General features: G+C 41.7%; 5 protein-coding genes across 6 annotated transcripts; 3 read left to right on the forward strand and 2 right to left on the reverse strand.

Annotated features, from left to right (window-relative positions):
• Positions 1–891: 891 nt before the first annotated feature.
• Positions 892–2,603, forward strand: LOC6557684 (mitochondrial import receptor subunit TOM22 homolog). Of its 2 annotated transcripts, none has more exons than XM_032733894.2 (3): positions 892–1,059; positions 1,789–1,833; positions 1,914–2,603. In XM_032733894.2, exons 1-3 carry the CDS (start codon positions 1,039–1,041, stop codon positions 2,220–2,222), a joined length of 375 nt encoding a protein of 124 aa, XP_032589785.1. In that variant the 5' UTR covers positions 892–1,038; the 3' UTR covers positions 2,223–2,603. The 2 variants fall into 2 exon arrangements, with proteins under 2 accessions (XP_032589785.1, XP_001983206.1); XM_001983170.3 differs by lacking the exon at positions 892–1,059 and adding an exon at positions 1,282–1,612.
• Positions 2,604–2,797: 194 nt separating this feature from the next.
• LOC6558540 lies at positions 2,798–5,448 on the reverse strand. The gene is made up of 2 exons (XM_001983169.2): positions 5,281–5,448; positions 2,798–5,230 (listed from the first exon to the last, which is right to left on the reverse strand). The coding sequence occupies exons 1-2, from the start codon at positions 5,398–5,400 to the stop codon at positions 2,828–2,830; spliced, it is 2,523 nt and encodes an 840-aa protein (XP_001983205.1). The 5' UTR covers positions 5,401–5,448; the 3' UTR covers positions 2,798–2,827.
• A 340-nt stretch (positions 5,449–5,788) lies between these two features.
• Positions 5,789–7,814, reverse strand: LOC6558720 (very-long-chain enoyl-CoA reductase). Its single transcript, XM_001983168.3, has 5 exons — positions 7,577–7,814; positions 7,257–7,484; positions 6,357–6,573; positions 6,177–6,292; positions 5,789–6,107 (listed from the first exon to the last, which is right to left on the reverse strand). The coding sequence occupies exons 1-5, from the start codon at positions 7,717–7,719 to the stop codon at positions 5,903–5,905; spliced, it is 909 nt and encodes a 302-aa protein (XP_001983204.1). The 5' UTR covers positions 7,720–7,814; the 3' UTR covers positions 5,789–5,902.
• A 1,714-nt stretch (positions 7,815–9,528) lies between these two features.
• LOC6557609 (polyubiquitin-C) lies at positions 9,529–12,486 on the forward strand. The gene is given in 4 exon segments (XM_032743179.2): positions 9,529–9,599; positions 9,725–10,749; positions 10,752–11,476; positions 11,478–12,486. Coding segments are annotated over 4 exon segments (2,595 nt in total). The 5' UTR covers positions 9,529–9,531; the 3' UTR covers positions 12,255–12,486.
• A 643-nt stretch (positions 12,487–13,129) lies between these two features.
• Positions 13,130–15,518, forward strand: LOC6558215 (vacuolar fusion protein CCZ1 homolog). The gene is made up of 4 exons (XM_001983166.3): positions 13,130–13,344; positions 13,433–13,530; positions 13,707–14,425; positions 14,926–15,518. Exons 1-4 carry the CDS (start codon positions 13,207–13,209, stop codon positions 15,408–15,410), a joined length of 1,440 nt encoding a protein of 479 aa, XP_001983202.2. The 5' UTR covers positions 13,130–13,206; the 3' UTR covers positions 15,411–15,518.
• Positions 15,519–15,610: the final 92 nt, after the last annotated feature.

The following is a 15,610-nucleotide window of genomic DNA, read 5'->3' on the forward strand; positions in this document are numbered from 1 at the left end:
AAACAACAACAAAAAACAATAGAATCAATACTTGTTTTACAGTGTATTATTTAATATTATTATTATTATTATCTTCCATAAGTTTGCTTCCCTAAAAATCTATTTTCTAATTAAGTATTTAGCATAATTCAAGTTCATTGCATCGCCGTCCCGATGCCGATAAGTTCTTACTATATAATATAGTATAAATCGTATTTGGCAGTGGTTTCAAATAATGTTTGTTTACTCAAAAAACAGTAAAACAATTAAAAATATAATAAATTAATATATAAATCAAAATACAAGCTTGCTAAAAAAAAATCAAAATGGAAGAACAATATTTTTGAATGCATATTTACAGCTATCGCCTGAAGGCTTAAATTTAACAAAACCATAGCGAATTCAAGCGGATTCCCAAATATATATTTCGTATTTATATACATATATACATTTATATATATGTATGTATACTATGCGTATTTCAATATTGTTTGTTACACTAAATATCCAATATGTACTTAACTACCGTAGATTTTGATGATGTCATCAATTAATTGTGCTTAAATTATTTATATGCAAAACTATACTATACCTACTATATACGATCTAATTACTATATGTATGTATGCTGTTTTTGGGTTACAACAAAGGCCATTTGGAATACTTAATGGCTTACATACACAAAATTAAGACATTATCTAAGTAAATGCATACGTTTGTTTGGTATTTCTTATTTTAAGAATTGATTGATTTCATAATATTTAATTGTAATGATGAAATAAAATGGATATAATAATAAACACAAAAAACACAATACCGACGCTCAATAAATTGTTTGTTTTTTTTTTTGTCTAATATTTATAGTAGGCTGTCTATTATGGTTTCGGATTCAGATAGCAACAGTTTCAGACTGGCTAAAACAGGTAGTAAAGTAATATTCCGTAAAATAAATATTGTCGACGTTTCTAAATTTGTACTCCAAGCAAAACGTGTATATTTTGATAAAACAAAAAAAAATATAAATAACTTGACTTGTGACGTTGAAATTGCCTAAAAATCATGAGCGATATGGATAACAAGGTAAATGTATAAAATAATATATACATAAAATTTGATATTATCAATTGAGATATGCGCCGATTGCACCTGTCGAAAAGTCTACAGCAACGCAACTCAACGATAGTAGTTCATTTGAATTGAGTTCCGCTGCTGAAGACTCATCGATACTAGTTCGAGTAGTTCATGTGTATTAAGTTGCTCGCTGCAGACTTATCGATAGTGGTTAGAATAGTTCACATGAGCCAGCTCAATTGCGAACGATACCGATACCGAGACACTCGCAACGAGCACACATAAAATCAATTTTTTTACATTTACGAATAAAACGACAGTGCTTAACTGATTTTAATTGTCTTATTGAAAATATAAAAAAGGCCGCGTTAAATTTCCCGGCATATATAATATTTAACGAATAGTTGAAAATAAAGCCGCAAAAGTGGATACCGATAACGTAAAAGTCGAGGATTTGATGGACTCTGATCCTGATATTGAGTTCATTGAAAAGGATAGCGGGATGTCCTCGTTGGGTGGTAGCAAAGACGAAACGCCAGAGCGACGCACAGTGACAACAGTTGTAGGTGTTTTTTTTAAATCTTTTTTTTTTGCTGAAGCACGCCGTCTTTGGCGTATCGTGCTCACGTAATGGCGCAGAACGAACCAGTCCCCCGCCCCTCCCCCAATGCAATATGCTTATCTATTTATTGATTATTACAATATGCTGGTTTTTGTATTGTTTTAACCTCCTTACAGGCAGCAAACGATGATCCACAGACAGATGGTGAGAATTACGATGATGTAAGTTTTAGATATTTATCAACAGTGTACCCATTACCAGCTGCATTCTAACCTCACATGTTTTACAATGTTAATTTTAGGAACCAGATGAGTCGTTTGGCGAACGCATGATGGGACTGGCAGAAATGTTCCCGGACTCGGTGCGCAATACGGCGAGCAGTGTGGCCAGCGGCACAGTGAATACCTGTCGCAGTCTCTATCAGTTTGCGTGCAATGCATCGTGGATATTCTTCACGAGCTCCGTCATCCTGTTTGCGCCCGTCATCTTTGAGACGGAACGTGCCCAGATGGAGGAGCTGCACAAGTCGCAGCAGAAGCAGGTGCTGCTTGGGCCAGGCAGTGCCATGGCCGCAACTGGTCCGTCGCCCAGTTTACCATTGATTCGTTAAAATACGTTAAGTTCCAGATTCTCCACAATAAGAATTACTAATAACTAATAATAATAATAATGGGAGTAGTGTTTAAGTCAATAAGTCCAAGTTCCCCTCCCCCGCTGCCAGTTAACAATAATAAACAGCAAATAGCAGAAAAAGCAAACCAATGCCAAGCTGCAAGCATTTACCAACACTGCAACTAGGCAGTCAATTTTAATTCATCCCAATCTAGGCTTTATTAAGAGTAATTGTAAATCTCTCTTTCAACACACAATTATTGTTTAAAGAAAGAAATTAATAAAACATGCGTTTTTAAAAAATGATGAGACCTCAAATAAAAAAAAAAACATGCCAAGTGCGAAGTATTTACTAACACTGCAAAGAGGTCGATTTGAATTCACACCTAGCTAGGATTTCTTGTAATGAGTGTTGGTACTGTTTGAACAGGTAGCAAATATCAGAAAAAGATAATTGAAACCTATGCTCAGCTTGAAGCATTTACTACCGCTGCATGGAGAGATGTTTGAATTCATGCCATGTAACTCGGCACTCAACAGCGTGAAGCATTTACCAACACAGACACAAGGCGGTCTTTTTAAAGAGATGCAATTTATTAAGATTCAAGGTGCGCCGAGATACTCCCGCGGTATTGGGTGATCCATAAAATAACGCCGGAATTCCCCGGCGTATTTATTACGCAGCGCACGCTGTCCAAACTCATTAAATCGCTGCGCTAGAAACACGTAAACATCGAGGACTTTGGCATGCGCAGACAATTGCTTAAATGATTTAGCTGAGCGCTCTAAGATGTCCACAGATTTCAGGAGCTGAGCCTTGCGGTGCTCACCGTCCGCCGTAATGGCGAGCAGGCAGCGCACAAAGACAAAATCCGTCTTGGCTCGTTCATAGAGTCCACCATTGATATGAATGTCATCCATGCTGCGCTTGATGGCCTGATAAGCCTTCTGTGGTAATCCGAGGAGGAGCAGCACCTGTGCCAGCAACATATCCACCAAAGCCAGTTCGTAATCCATCTGAGAGTCAGACATATCCTCGGAGACGCGCAAGAGTAGGGTAACTGCCTCACTATTGAAATTACCTTCGGCCAGGCTGCAATAGGCGAGCAACACTTGGACACGCATCCGGAGCAGGAAAGCTAAATCCTGTTGAGCAGCCAACTTATCGAGGAGTCGACGTGCGTTGAAGAACTCCTTCTTGGCTACATAGATTGACGCACGCTGATGCAGCGAACCCGGCGCATCGAGTAGATACAGTTGATCACAGGCCTTGAGTGCATCGTGCCAACGGCAGCGATAGATGCCCGACTGGATGGTCAAATGACACTGGCTAATCATCCAGCACTCGGCACTGGGTAGACGTGGCAAGTGTTCCCGCGCACGATGGAGGAGCACGCGAGCTAAACGCATCTCGCCCTGCAGATGCAGCCACATGGCAAAGCTGGCTAAGGCGCTGCCAGTGCCCGCGTATCCTTCTCCCACTCCTCCTAATCCTCCTGCTCCTATGCCTTCTGTTCCTGCTACAGCTGCTCCTAGTGCTCCTCCTCTTCCTGCTCCTCCTCCCGTTTCGAGTACTCTTGCTCCTCCGGCTATTCCCCTTCCTGCTCCTCCATATACTACTCCTCCTCCTCCTCCTCCATCAGTTACACCTCCACCACCTCTTCCTGCTCCTCCTCCAGTTACTGCTCCTACTACTGCTGGTCTTCCTCCTACTGCTCCTCCTCTTGCTGCTACTCCTCCTCCTGCTCCTCCCAGCAAAAGCAGCTGAGCATAGAGCGCTGCCAACTCATGCCTGCCATAGGCACACCAAACGGCGCTCCTCAAAGCTAACGCCTCCGCCGCATGGCTTGCTAGATTGTTGCGATTGGTCAGATGATCGCTGTGCTGGAGCAGATCAAACAGCCGCAGCGGCTGATACCCGGCCACCGTGCCCAGCTTCACGGCAAAGTGCAGAGCTAACGTATAATTCTGCAGCTGATTGGAGTCGCCCTCGCTGATCTCGGCCACGCTACGCTGGACATAGGACAGCGGCAACTCATCGCGCAGCAGGCAATACCAAGTGTTGGCCAGATTAAGACTCCTCCGATCGCCATGCTCCTGCGCCAACATAATGCTCTCCCTGAGCGCCGCCAGCGCTTCATCCCGATGCCCAAAGGTGGCATGCATCACACCCAGATTAATGCAGAAATATTGATAGCCCTTCTCGTGGCCCATCATCAGACGCACCGGCGAGCGATCCGTGGCACGATGCAAAGCGGACAAAGCATTGTAATAATCCCGGATGCGCAATTGATTCATGTAGCCCAAGAAATACGAGGTGGTATTTAGCGGCAGATCTTCGATGATTTGCTGGACATGGCGCTGCAGTTGCTTGGGCGGCAGAGCGGCGGCATCATCGTGTTCCAATAGCTCCGACTGACTGTTGATGAAATGTTTCGCCTGCCGCGGCGCCCAGCGACTGAGTGAATTGTGCGGCCCCAGCGGCTCCTCGTTTGACTCGGTTACGCCTTCTCCAGTTGAAATAGCAGCAGCAGCTAGAGGTGGTGGCGTTACCGATCTCCTCAACACTCCACCCGCTATCAGTTTGCGAGAACCAATCGACAAGGCGCGCATACCTCGCTCGTAATAAACACAAATATTTCGATACATGCTCATCATTTCAGCAAAAGTGAAGCGCTCCAGGACGACCCCAATGCGTCGCACATAGACACCCACCATGCTGAACTGATTGACGCCATATTCCTCGTTGAGCAACGTGTTAATATTCTGCAAGTCAGCAAAGTCGAAGAGTGCCTCAATTCCGGCCGAGCCACAAAATTCCGACATGGATTTCTCGAAACCTTCCAACAGCAAAGTGTCCAGTTTAAAGGGTCGACTTGTTAGCATATTGTGTAGTTCATTGTATGTCATATCTGGCTCCTGCACCAGATTGAAAATCAGCATAAAAAACATGCGACGTCGCTGCGAACGCATTGTTATTCCCGTCTCCATCGAGCTCTTTTTGTCCTACAAATTTGTCTACTGTATTAGATGGTTTCAATTCAAGCTTTACTTACTCTCAGGTATTGTTTGAGCAGCATTAGCACAGCAATTTTGTGTGGCGTTGGCGTCTCTATGCGTGAGGGCACCAGCTTGGAGCTGGGATCCAACGTGTCCAGCTCCTCAAACAAATTCATCTCGCAATTCCTTTGCTTATTTTGTTTGCCGGCATAAAATCAGAAACAACTACCCAGAAAATGCAGCTGCAGCCAACTTAATTAGGAATGTGAGTGCTGCCAGATAGCTGTTAATAACATACTGGCAACACCAATTGAGGAATGGGGATCGTTGAAATGAAAAATATATCAGTTTAAATAAAATTGAAAAAAAAAAAAACAAGCTCTAAGCACTACAATTTTATCAAAATGCGTTTTATCAGCGAGAAGCCGTATAATTTATCTGCGCAGAAATCTTAAACATAAATTACAGTGTCGCCGCGCAATCGACAGGGTCAAAGTCTGAAAATAAATAACCCCAAATCGAACTCGACGCATTTGCTTGCCAAATAAGTATATGGGGGAAATATCAATGTCCGAACATTTACTACCCATTTATATATAGCTAACAATTCTAAGAAATGGAATGGAATAAATACAGCCTGCAAGCTGTTATTAATTGTACTTCATTTTGTATATCTGCTTAGAGTACAAATGGGAAGATGGCACGACGAGCCCTTGGATAATCCTTGAATTCCTTCTTGTAATTGCGATGCTTGGCCAGAGCCCAGACGGTCATCTGGAAGGCGCCGGCGAAGGCAAAGAGATAAGCAGGCAAGCAGGAAGTCATCGCCGAGAAGCAGACCCAGGCACCAATCTCATATGTGTAATTGGGGCAGGAAACCAAACTGAAAGAGGAAAATAAATATATATACATTACAATCATAAATCACACTATAAATGAATGAAGGACTCACTTGAAGAGCTTCGTCAAAGGATTGCTGTCGGCCACGGGAATCCTACGCACTTTGGTGCCCGGTGGACGCAAATTGCGCAAAGCAATGTGTATCGAAAAGTTGCCCAATTCACAGAGCTGTAAAAATTAAACGTGAGTTTTAAGAGGTTCCTAGTTTTCCTTATGCGTAAACTCAACTCACCGCAAAGGCAGCGAGTGCCGCCCAAACTGTGCACATGCAGGGTGAGGTGTACAGGGGATGATTGACGTGGTAGGACACGTAGGCGGTAAAGCCCCAATAGTAGCTGCAATTCTTGAAAAGATTGCGGATCGGCATCGTGTTGTGCGAGAAGCGATGCACAAAGATCGTCTCCAGCAAACGCTTCACATAGTGAACCGTATAACAGCCAGCGGCGATACTACAAAAAAAAAAGAAAACGATATAATGTATAATATACAATCTATAATATATATATTATATATAATACTATACATAGCTTGTAAAGTTTCGAAAAAAAAAAACAATAGCACCACTCTCACAAGAAATGTTTTCAAATGAATATTTAAATTTGAAAGGAATACGATTTCTGAAGTGGGAAAACACTCTTAAAAAAATAAGAGAGAAAAAGCAATAACTTATTTAAAACTTGTTAAAAAAATATTAAATTTATGAAAAATAAAGAAAATGCACGAAAAATAATAGCATTTCTTAAATGTGCATTTATAATTATGAAAATTACGATTTCCATATTATTATCATCACTACTTTTTAATTTATAGTTTGGCAAACAAATATCATCAAATATTTTTTTTTTTGCAACATTTATACATATATATACATGTATATATATAGATATATTCGCAGTATTTATATAGACAGTATATATGCGCGTTGAAAGCGTCTCAATAATTATGCAAGCAGCAGGTAAAAGCACCGATCATCAATTCGAAACATTTGCATAAAACGCATGAAAAAAAAAACTTTGGGTCAAGCGGGTCGCACACATATTCATTTATACATGTATATATGGCGAAAGTTAAACACACACACACACATACACACACACACACAATAAAGGGAAACAATAATATACCGACTTACTGCGTGGTCAGCGTAATGGGATTCCCAGCTGCCTTGCCATAAATGAGCTCCGGCCGAAAATAGAATAGCAGATAAACAATTAGAGGACCTGCATATTCAGCCAGAAAAACGGTCTTCCAGCCAATTTGTGGTCCCAGATCCTTAATGTAGACTTTGTCCCCATTGCCCAAGTTGAGCGATGATACCGAATCGGTGTCCTTTAAACTCCTGCCACGCGGCTCCAAGCGCCTTAAATAAATTTATACATAAATTATCCTTTATTGTCCATGTAATTATATCCCTGTATATGTAAATATTTATGTATGTGTGTTTGCACTTACAGCGATATGCGGTCGGCATGCGGAGTTTGCTTGAGTGTTTTGTGAATCACAACGCGCAGCTCGCTAACTGTTGAGGATGAAGTTGCATTTACCTTGCCGAAGGGCTTGGTGGTTTTTGCGTTTAACACTTCCAACTCCACCATTTTTTTTTGTGCGACTGTCAATAATTCCGTCTAGTTTAGGCTTTATTTAGTGGCGTGACCACAAAATTGGCGTATCTTACTGAACTCAATTTGGCACTGTAAGTTGTTATACCGTCTGCTTATGTTATTTTAGAAGTTGTTGTTGAACTCAAATTGGCACTGTTACCTGTTATACAGTCCGCATATATTGTAGAGCTCGAATTGGCACTGTTAGTTGACACACTGTTAACTTCAGAAGTCAAAAACTACGTTTGATTCATTTAATTTTGAAGATTAACAAAATATAAAGAAGTCCTAGCAAAAATTCCGGCGTATGGTATTGATTAGTAGTTGCTTAGCTCAAATTGGAACTGTTAATTGTTGTACTGTCTGTTAGTCGTTATACTGTTAAATTTAAAGCCGTTTGTATGTGAATTTTAGCAGGTCATGTTAACAATGTCAGAAATTGTAATTGTCGGAAAATATTTTTTATTCACTAGGCCAGTCGATTCAGCACGTTAAACAGGTCTCGTCTTGAATTTGTTGGAAAATTCAAATATTTTCATTGTGTGGTGAGTGTGTATTTGAAATAAAAAAATATATATGGAGTTGGCCATGAGATCGTTTAGTTAATCTGTCTAACAAACCCTATTTTGATTTGTTCATTTTACATTTGACTTCCAAAGTGAACACTACTAATTGTGCAGAGAAGCAAATATCATAGAAAGTCAAATAAAACGGAACTTAAAGCAAAACGTTTTTTAAGTGAAAAGTAGGTGAGTAAAATTCAAACGAAGCGCTAATCTAACAGTCTGGTATCACTTTAATTTCCCAAGTGGTAACCCTATTCGCTCTCATTGTGCGAGCGAGATAAAGGTACAACCCTATACTGCACTTTTTGCATTACGCGTCAAACGACTGTTGAATACAACATTTAGCTTTATGTTCTCAACTGCTTTCACAGTTCAACAAGTATATATATGCATAAAAATTAATAGCCTACGCTGTTTTCTAAACTTTCTAAACTACGAACAAACGTTAAGAGTAATTTTCTAGCATCTGACATTGGTGTGTGAACAGGACAATCATATAGATGTTAAAAATTTCCCTGCCAAATACCCAACATTTCCCCTGCTGTTTCCGGAGTCTATAAAAAGACTAGCACAGAAACCTTTTCAGCAAAACCAATCGCAAAGCCAACAAAGCAACGTTAGAACGCAGTAAAACAAATCAACGGGGAAAAAATTTTAAGAAATATTTGACAAGTGAAAAGAATAAGAATTAAAATAAAATACAGTGAGCATAAAAGTAAGGAATATTATTGTGTTATCCTGCTTATAAGTATGTGTTTTTCATTTTATTAATTTTTAATTGGCAATACGTAATTTTGAGTTTAAAATTCTCTATTAAATGCTTTTTAACAATTTGCCAATCTATTGTGAAATAAGTATGTGACGTCATTAAATGTTCGAGAAGTGGCATAGAAAAAAAACGAATACATACGTATGCATGTGAATATATTATATACAAAATATACATACGTAATGACGCATAAGTAGACGTGTCTGCTACTTTCTAAATTTTTGTAAATATTTTTAATTTTTACAATTAACTTCTGCGTCGACTGCGTATTTGATATGATATGACGTTGGCATTTTCGTATAATTATAAATTGTTTGCACATCTGTTATATATACACTTATGCATACATACAGGAAGGGGAAATTTTAGCATTTACGCAGTACAAATGGGGTCACATTAAGGGGAACAAAGGTTTCTTTTTCTTTGTTGCGTATTTCAATAGGGTGGAAATGCGAGGCAAAGAGTAAAAAAATGCGTACTCACATGCACTCGCTGGCATGTATTTGTAAAGAGTGTCTACACACAAAGCCGTCTAGAGGGTAAACGTACTCAGTTTTCGTTCATTTTCATTAGAGTCCCCACGTAGTCATTAAATTTGTCCTCTCCGGCTCTGGTCAAAAAAAAAGAAACTACAATTTTAATTTCTTATATTTTTTTCTTGCAGAAATACCAATATGCAGATCTTTGTAAAGACATTGACTGGCAAGACCATCACTTTAGAAGTGGAGCCCAGCGACACTATTGAAAATGTCAAGGCTAAAATTCAGGACAAGGAGGGAATTCCTCCAGATCAACAGCGATTGATCTTTGCGGGAAAGCAGCTTGAGGATGGTCGTACCTTGTCCGACTATAACATTCAGAAGGAGTCGACTCTCCACTTGGTTCTCCGTCTCAGAGGAGGAATGCAGATCTTCGTTAAAACATTGACTGGAAAGACCATCACTCTGGAGGTTGAACCTTCCGATACTATTGAGAACGTTAAGGCCAAGATTCAAGACAAGGAGGGAATCCCCCCAGACCAACAGCGTCTCATCTTCGCCGGAAAACAGTTGGAAGATGGTCGCACCTTGTCCGACTATAACATTCAGAAGGAGTCGACTCTCCACTTGGTTCTCCGTCTCAGGGGAGGAATGCAGATCTTCGTTAAAACATTGACTGGGAAGACCATCACTCTGGAGGTTGAACCTTCCGACACAATTGAGAACGTTAAGGCCAAGATTCAAGACAAGGAGGGAATCCCCCCAGACCAACAGCGTCTCATCTTCGCCGGAAAACAGTTGGAAGATGGTCGCACCTTGTCCGACTATAACATTCAGAAGGAGTCGACTCTCCACTTGGTTCTCCGTCTCAGGGGAGGAATGCAGATCTTCGTTAAAACATTGACTGGGAAGACCATCACTCTGGAGGTTGAACCTTCCGACACAATTGAGAACGTTAAGGCCAAGATCCAAGACAAGGAGGGAATCCCCCCAGACCAGCAGCGTCTCATCTTCGCCGGAAAACAGTTGGAAGATGGTCGCACCTTGTCCGACTATAATATTCAGAAAGAGTCGACTCTCCACTTGGTTCTCCGTCTCCGAGGAGGAATGCAGATCTTTGTGAAGACCCTCACTGGAAAGACCATTACTCTGGAGGTTGAACCTTCCGACACAATTGAGAACGTTAAAGCCAAGATCCAAGACAAGGAGGGAATCCCCCGGACCAGCAGCGTTTGATCTTTGCGGGAAAGCAGCTTGAGGATGGTCGGACTTTGTCCGACTACAATATCCAGAAGGAGTCCACCCTTCATTTGGTTCTCCGTCTCAGGGGAGGAATGCAGATCTTCGTTAAAACATTGACTGGAAAGACCATTACTCTGGAGGTTGAACCTTCCGACACAATTGAGAACGTTAAGGCCAAGATTCAAGACAAGGAGGGAATCCCCCCAGACCAGCAGCGTTTGATCTTTGCGGGAAAGCAGCTTGAGGATGGTCGTACTTTGTCCGACTATAACATTCAGAAGGAGTCGACTCTCCACTTGGTTCTCCGTCTGAGAGGAGGAATGCAGATCTTCGTTAAAACATTGACTGGGAAGACCATCACTCTGGAGGTTGAACCTTCCGATACTATTGAGAACGTTAAGGCCAAGATTCAAGACAAGGAGGGAATCCCCCCAGACCAACAGCGTCTCATCTTCGCCGGAAAACAGTTGGAAGATGGTCGCACCTTGTCCGACTATAACATTCAGAAGGAGTCGACTCTCCACTTGGTTCTCCGTCTCAGGGGAGGAATGCAGATCTTCGTTAAAACATTGACTGGGAAGACCATCACTCTGGAGGTTGAACCTTCCGACACAATTGAGAACGTTAAGGCCAAGATTCAAGACAAGGAGGGAATCCCCCCAGACCAGCAGCGTTTGATCTTTGCCGGAAAGCAGCTTGGAGGATGGTCGGACTTTGTCCGACTATAACATTCAGAAGGAGTCGACTCTCCACTTGGTTCTCCGTCTCAGGGGAGGAATGCAGATCTTCGTTAAAACATTGACTGGGAAGACCATCACTCTGGAGGTTGAACCTTCCGACACAATTGAGAACGTTAAGGCCAAGATCCAAGACAAGGAGGGAATCCCCCCAGACCAGCAGCGTCTCATCTTCGCCGGAAAACAGTTGGAAGATGGTCGCACCTTGTCCGACTATAATATTCAGAAAGAGTCGACTCTCCACTTGGTTCTCCGTCTCCGAGGAGGAATGCAGATCTTTGTGAAGACCCTCACTGGAAAGACCATTACTCTGGAGGTTGAACCTTCCGACACAATTGAGAACGTTAAGGCCAAGATCCAAGACAAGGAGGGAATCCCCCCAGACCAGCAGCGTTTGATCTTTGCGGGAAAGCAGCTTGAGGATGGTCGCACTTTGTCCGACTACAATATCCAGAAGGAGTCCACCCTTCATTTGGTTCTCCGTCTCAGGGGAGGAATGCAGATCTTCGTTAAAACATTGACTGGAAAGACCATCACTTTGGAAGTGGAACCTAGCGACACTATTGAAAATGTCAAGGCTAAAATTCAGGACAAGGAGGGAATTCCTCCAGATCAGCAGCGTCTCATCTTCGCCGGAAAACAGTTGGAAGATGGTCGCACCTTGTCCGACTACAATATCCAGAAGGAGTCGACTCTCCACTTGGTTCTGCGTCTGCGGGGTGGCTGCCAGTCTTAGTTTAAGTTGTGAATCTTAATAAATGCAAGGCGTGAAATAATTTATCCGAGAAACTTAATAATTAACTGAATGGAAACAGAGTTTTGCCATATTTGCATCTTCTCCAAAATTTCACCTCAAGAAATAAATTCAAAATTACAGTTCTAAGCATTGGGCCGATTAAATTAACTGCTGCTTCTTCTGGCTTGATTAAAATTCCACATACAATAAAATAGATTGTTAACCAATTCAATTATTTACAACGGTCTCGTTTTATTTATATGACTAGTGTTCTTTAGTTCTTTCCAAGAAAGCAGTTCACTGAATTACCTTACCTAACAGAATCCAACGAGCGAGCTAAACGAAGCACAAACGGGGCCATAGTTCATGGTGACGACATGATCTATGTTGAGTTGCCACAATTAACAGCTGTTAAGTTTTGGCTGTCTGCAGTTGACGGGAGTTAAAATCATTGCAGCAAACAATCGTATATTTCTTAAATATGTAATATTGCAACACATTCTACAATCGCAATTAAAGATAATGCATTTAAATATATAAGCTGTTAAAAAATCGTTGATTTCGATCAGACTGCCTAGCAGCGTCTTAACACCTGCTGAGTGTAGTATATTGTCGAAACGTTGTATAGAGTTTACCACGCCATAGTTCATTCGTTCAGTTCCATTGAACTAGTTCGAAACGATTCTAATAAGTGTGATTGATGAAATTAAAGTGGTGAATGCTGTCCGTTTTTCTCTTATCCTTATTATCCTTATTAATTAAAAGACATATTTAAAACTAAATTATTTTAGACTCAGACTCAAAGAATGAAACGACTGACTCAAACGAACGAACTGAACGAACCAGCATCTGGGCTATTGTTCCTTTGTTCAGTTAGGTGCATCTTTCAATCGAACCAGTTGTGAGCGATTCGAGTGTAAATTGGATTTGATGGATTTTATGGTACTCTTGAATGCTGCCCGTTTATCTGCAACAACTTGCAACAAGTGAACAACTTGCAACAAAAATGTCGCAAGTTTTACAGCGCGTCGAGATCACGCTGCGCAGTTTCTACGTCTTCAATTCCAGCCTGAGTCAGAAGGAGGGCGAGGTAAGTCTGAATAACAAGTGAATAACAAATGAATAATAATATGAATAATAGCAAACGCCTACAATATTGATTTTGACTTTTCTCACAGGAGCGGAAAAAGGTGCTTTATTATTATCCTACGGAAGTTGTCGAGTATACAAAAATCAATGATGTCGGACTGAGTGAGGGCATCATTAAATTCATTGGGTGAGTATCAAATTCCCCTTCCCTTATGTCTGTTTTTTATACTCTGTTAGCACAGGTAAAAGAGTAAATTGATTTTTTGCAGTGTTCATTATTGTGGTGTGCAGAGTATTTCGCAGTCAACTACACGCGACTGCAACTTGCTCACTTAATATTTATATATATATTTTTGTTGCCAGCACCTTTACCAACGAGGATGATTGCAAGGCGCTGCACACGCAGAAGACGACGCAGCTGTTTTATCAGCCGGAGCCGGGCTTTTGGCTCGTCCTGGTGCTGAATGTGCCCAAGGAGCTGAAGCTCAAGGATCGCATCGAGGTGGCCGAGTATCGTGGCGGGGAAGTCTCCGACCGCATTTATCGTGCGGTGCTCCGACAATGCTACCAAATGTATCGCTTCCAACATGGCCCAATGCAGGCTAGGCTCACAGCTAATCTCGCCGAGGAGAACCAGCAACGGGAGCAGCAGCGGGAGAAGCTCTCCTTGGAGCTGCATCAGTTCTACGACAAGTATTTGCTTAGCTTCCGGGATCTGGCTAGCTGTGATATCATGGACATGCTGCACTCCATCCAGTATCTGGCGCTGGAGAAGCGCATCTTTCTGCGTGCCCATAATTTTTGTAAGCTGTGCGGCGACACCTTCGCCGGCATCCGCGACTGCATCATGCTCTACAACCAAGAACAGATCATCTGCGGCGGCAAACTGAACGCCAGCGATCTCTACAGCCTGCATGCGTATATCCAAGCTGTGCCAAAAGGTGCCGACCCTGGCGAGGATGGTGCATTTGTGGAGAAAGTTACGCCACCGAGGGTATTCCTGGATTTGGATAATTGCATTGCGCCTTTTTACCTGCTCATCTATCGCGCCTTGAATATCACTCTGTGCCTCTTTGTGGATGGTATTTATACTTTGTGCCTAATCCTAATCCTAATCTCTGATCACTGAGTGGGCAACATTTAGAGGCCTCAAATTCGACTGAAAGCTGACTGCATTCAAATCGATAAAATCGCATTACTCACAATTTTAAAGCTACAGTCACAAAAATTGGGTGGTAGACTATTGGCGGTGTTCTTCAAAGATCGGCAAAGGCCAGTTCCACCTCCATCCTATTGGAATGCCAATATATATCTATCTCACACAATACGATACCTAGGGTGCCCAAATTTTTAGTAACAGCCTTAAAAAAAGTAAGGAAGAAGGAAGCATCTCCGAATACATAAAATATATAAATTCTTGATCAGCATGAAGAGCTCTATCTGTGTGACCTATATAATCATCAGCAGTTACTTTATATGTATATATAGTCAATGCGGTCATATATTCTATATGTTGTCTGCTTAGTGCTGCTCTTACTCAACATTTAGTCAAAATATTCTCACTCTAATTCTTCGCCAACAGTTGCTCCTCAGCCGGAATTCTATGAGGAGCTGCATGCTTATATGGGTCCACAATTGATTTCACTTGCACGCGACATAGCCGACGAGGTCAGCAAGCGAACGGCAGCCAATCTGGGCGAGAGTGGATCCAATGATGCCAGCAGCACCTCACCCAAATATCTGTTTATCAATGAACAGAGCTTGAAGCATCATACGAATATCTTCAGGCATGGGAAGAACAATCAGAAGAGCATTCCACGCAATGTGATGAGCATCATTGCGGATCTCGCCAATCCCATCGAGGAGAATTGCACTCAGACGACGCCGGCCACCGAGGAGCTGCAGGTGAAGGCAACCAATGATTTTTGGGTCGTCAAGCGACGCTGCAATTGGCGGCAATATTATGTTATTCTCTGCAAGAGCAAAGCGACCCTTTTGGATGTGACGCAGGAGGCGAAGCGGATATTTGAACAGGAACTCACAGACGATGTGTTCTTTGACAAATAAAGAGAAGAATTAAATAGCAAAATTATACGATCAGCAGCTCACAGCTGATTTTAAATGGCTGGTAATCAAGATAGATTAAAATAAAATCGTATATTCAAGATTATTATATTTAAACGCTGCATTACTTTCAAGATTTCTATTCTTATCGCCATTCAGCTCTGCGTTTTGCTGTGAATGTCAAAAAGTTCATTACGAAGAAG

This window comes from Drosophila grimshawi, unplaced genomic scaffold (genome assembly GCF_018153295.1).
Source record: "Drosophila grimshawi isolate 15287-2541.00 unplaced genomic scaffold, ASM1815329v1 contig_44, whole genome shotgun sequence".
Classification (NCBI taxonomy): domain Eukaryota; kingdom Metazoa; phylum Arthropoda; class Insecta; order Diptera; family Drosophilidae; genus Drosophila; species Drosophila grimshawi.

Bases quoted from the DNA above. Each gene is read 5' to 3' on its own strand.
- LOC6558540 (XM_001983169.2), bottom strand. From the start codon at position 5,400: ATGAATTTGTTTGAGGAGCTGGACACGTTGGATCCCAGCTCCAAGCTG. The intron at 5,231-5,280 runs GTAAGTAAAGCT...ACAAATTTGTAG, and splicing joins TGCTCAAACAATACCTGAGA to GACAAAAAGAGCTCGATGGA.
- LOC6557684 (XM_001983170.3), top strand. From the start codon at position 1,508: ATGGACTCTGATCCTGATATTGAGTTCATTGAAAAGGATAGCGGGATG. The intron at 1,613-1,788 runs GTAGGTGTTTTT...ACCTCCTTACAG, and splicing joins GACGCACAGTGACAACAGTT to GCAGCAAACGATGATCCACA. The intron at 1,834-1,913 runs GTAAGTTTTAGA...TGTTAATTTTAG, and splicing joins ATGGTGAGAATTACGATGAT to GAACCAGATGAGTCGTTTGG.
- LOC6558215 (XM_001983166.3), top strand. From the start codon at position 13,207: ATGCTGCCCGTTTATCTGCAACAACTTGCAACAAGTGAACAACTTGCA. The intron at 13,345-13,432 runs GTAAGTCTGAAT...CTTTTCTCACAG, and splicing joins TGAGTCAGAAGGAGGGCGAG to GAGCGGAAAAAGGTGCTTTA. The intron at 14,426-14,925 runs GTATTTATACTT...CTTCGCCAACAG, and splicing joins TCTGTGCCTCTTTGTGGATG to TTGCTCCTCAGCCGGAATTC.
- LOC6558720 (XM_001983168.3), bottom strand. From the start codon at position 7,719: ATGGTGGAGTTGGAAGTGTTAAACGCAAAAACCACCAAGCCCTTCGGC. The intron at 6,574-7,256 runs GTAAGTCGGTAT...TTTTTTTTGTAG, and splicing joins CCCATTACGCTGACCACGCA to TATCGCCGCTGGCTGTTATA. The intron at 6,108-6,176 runs GTGAGTCCTTCA...TTCCTCTTTCAG, and splicing joins CCTTTGACGAAGCTCTTCAA to TTTGGTTTCCTGCCCCAATT.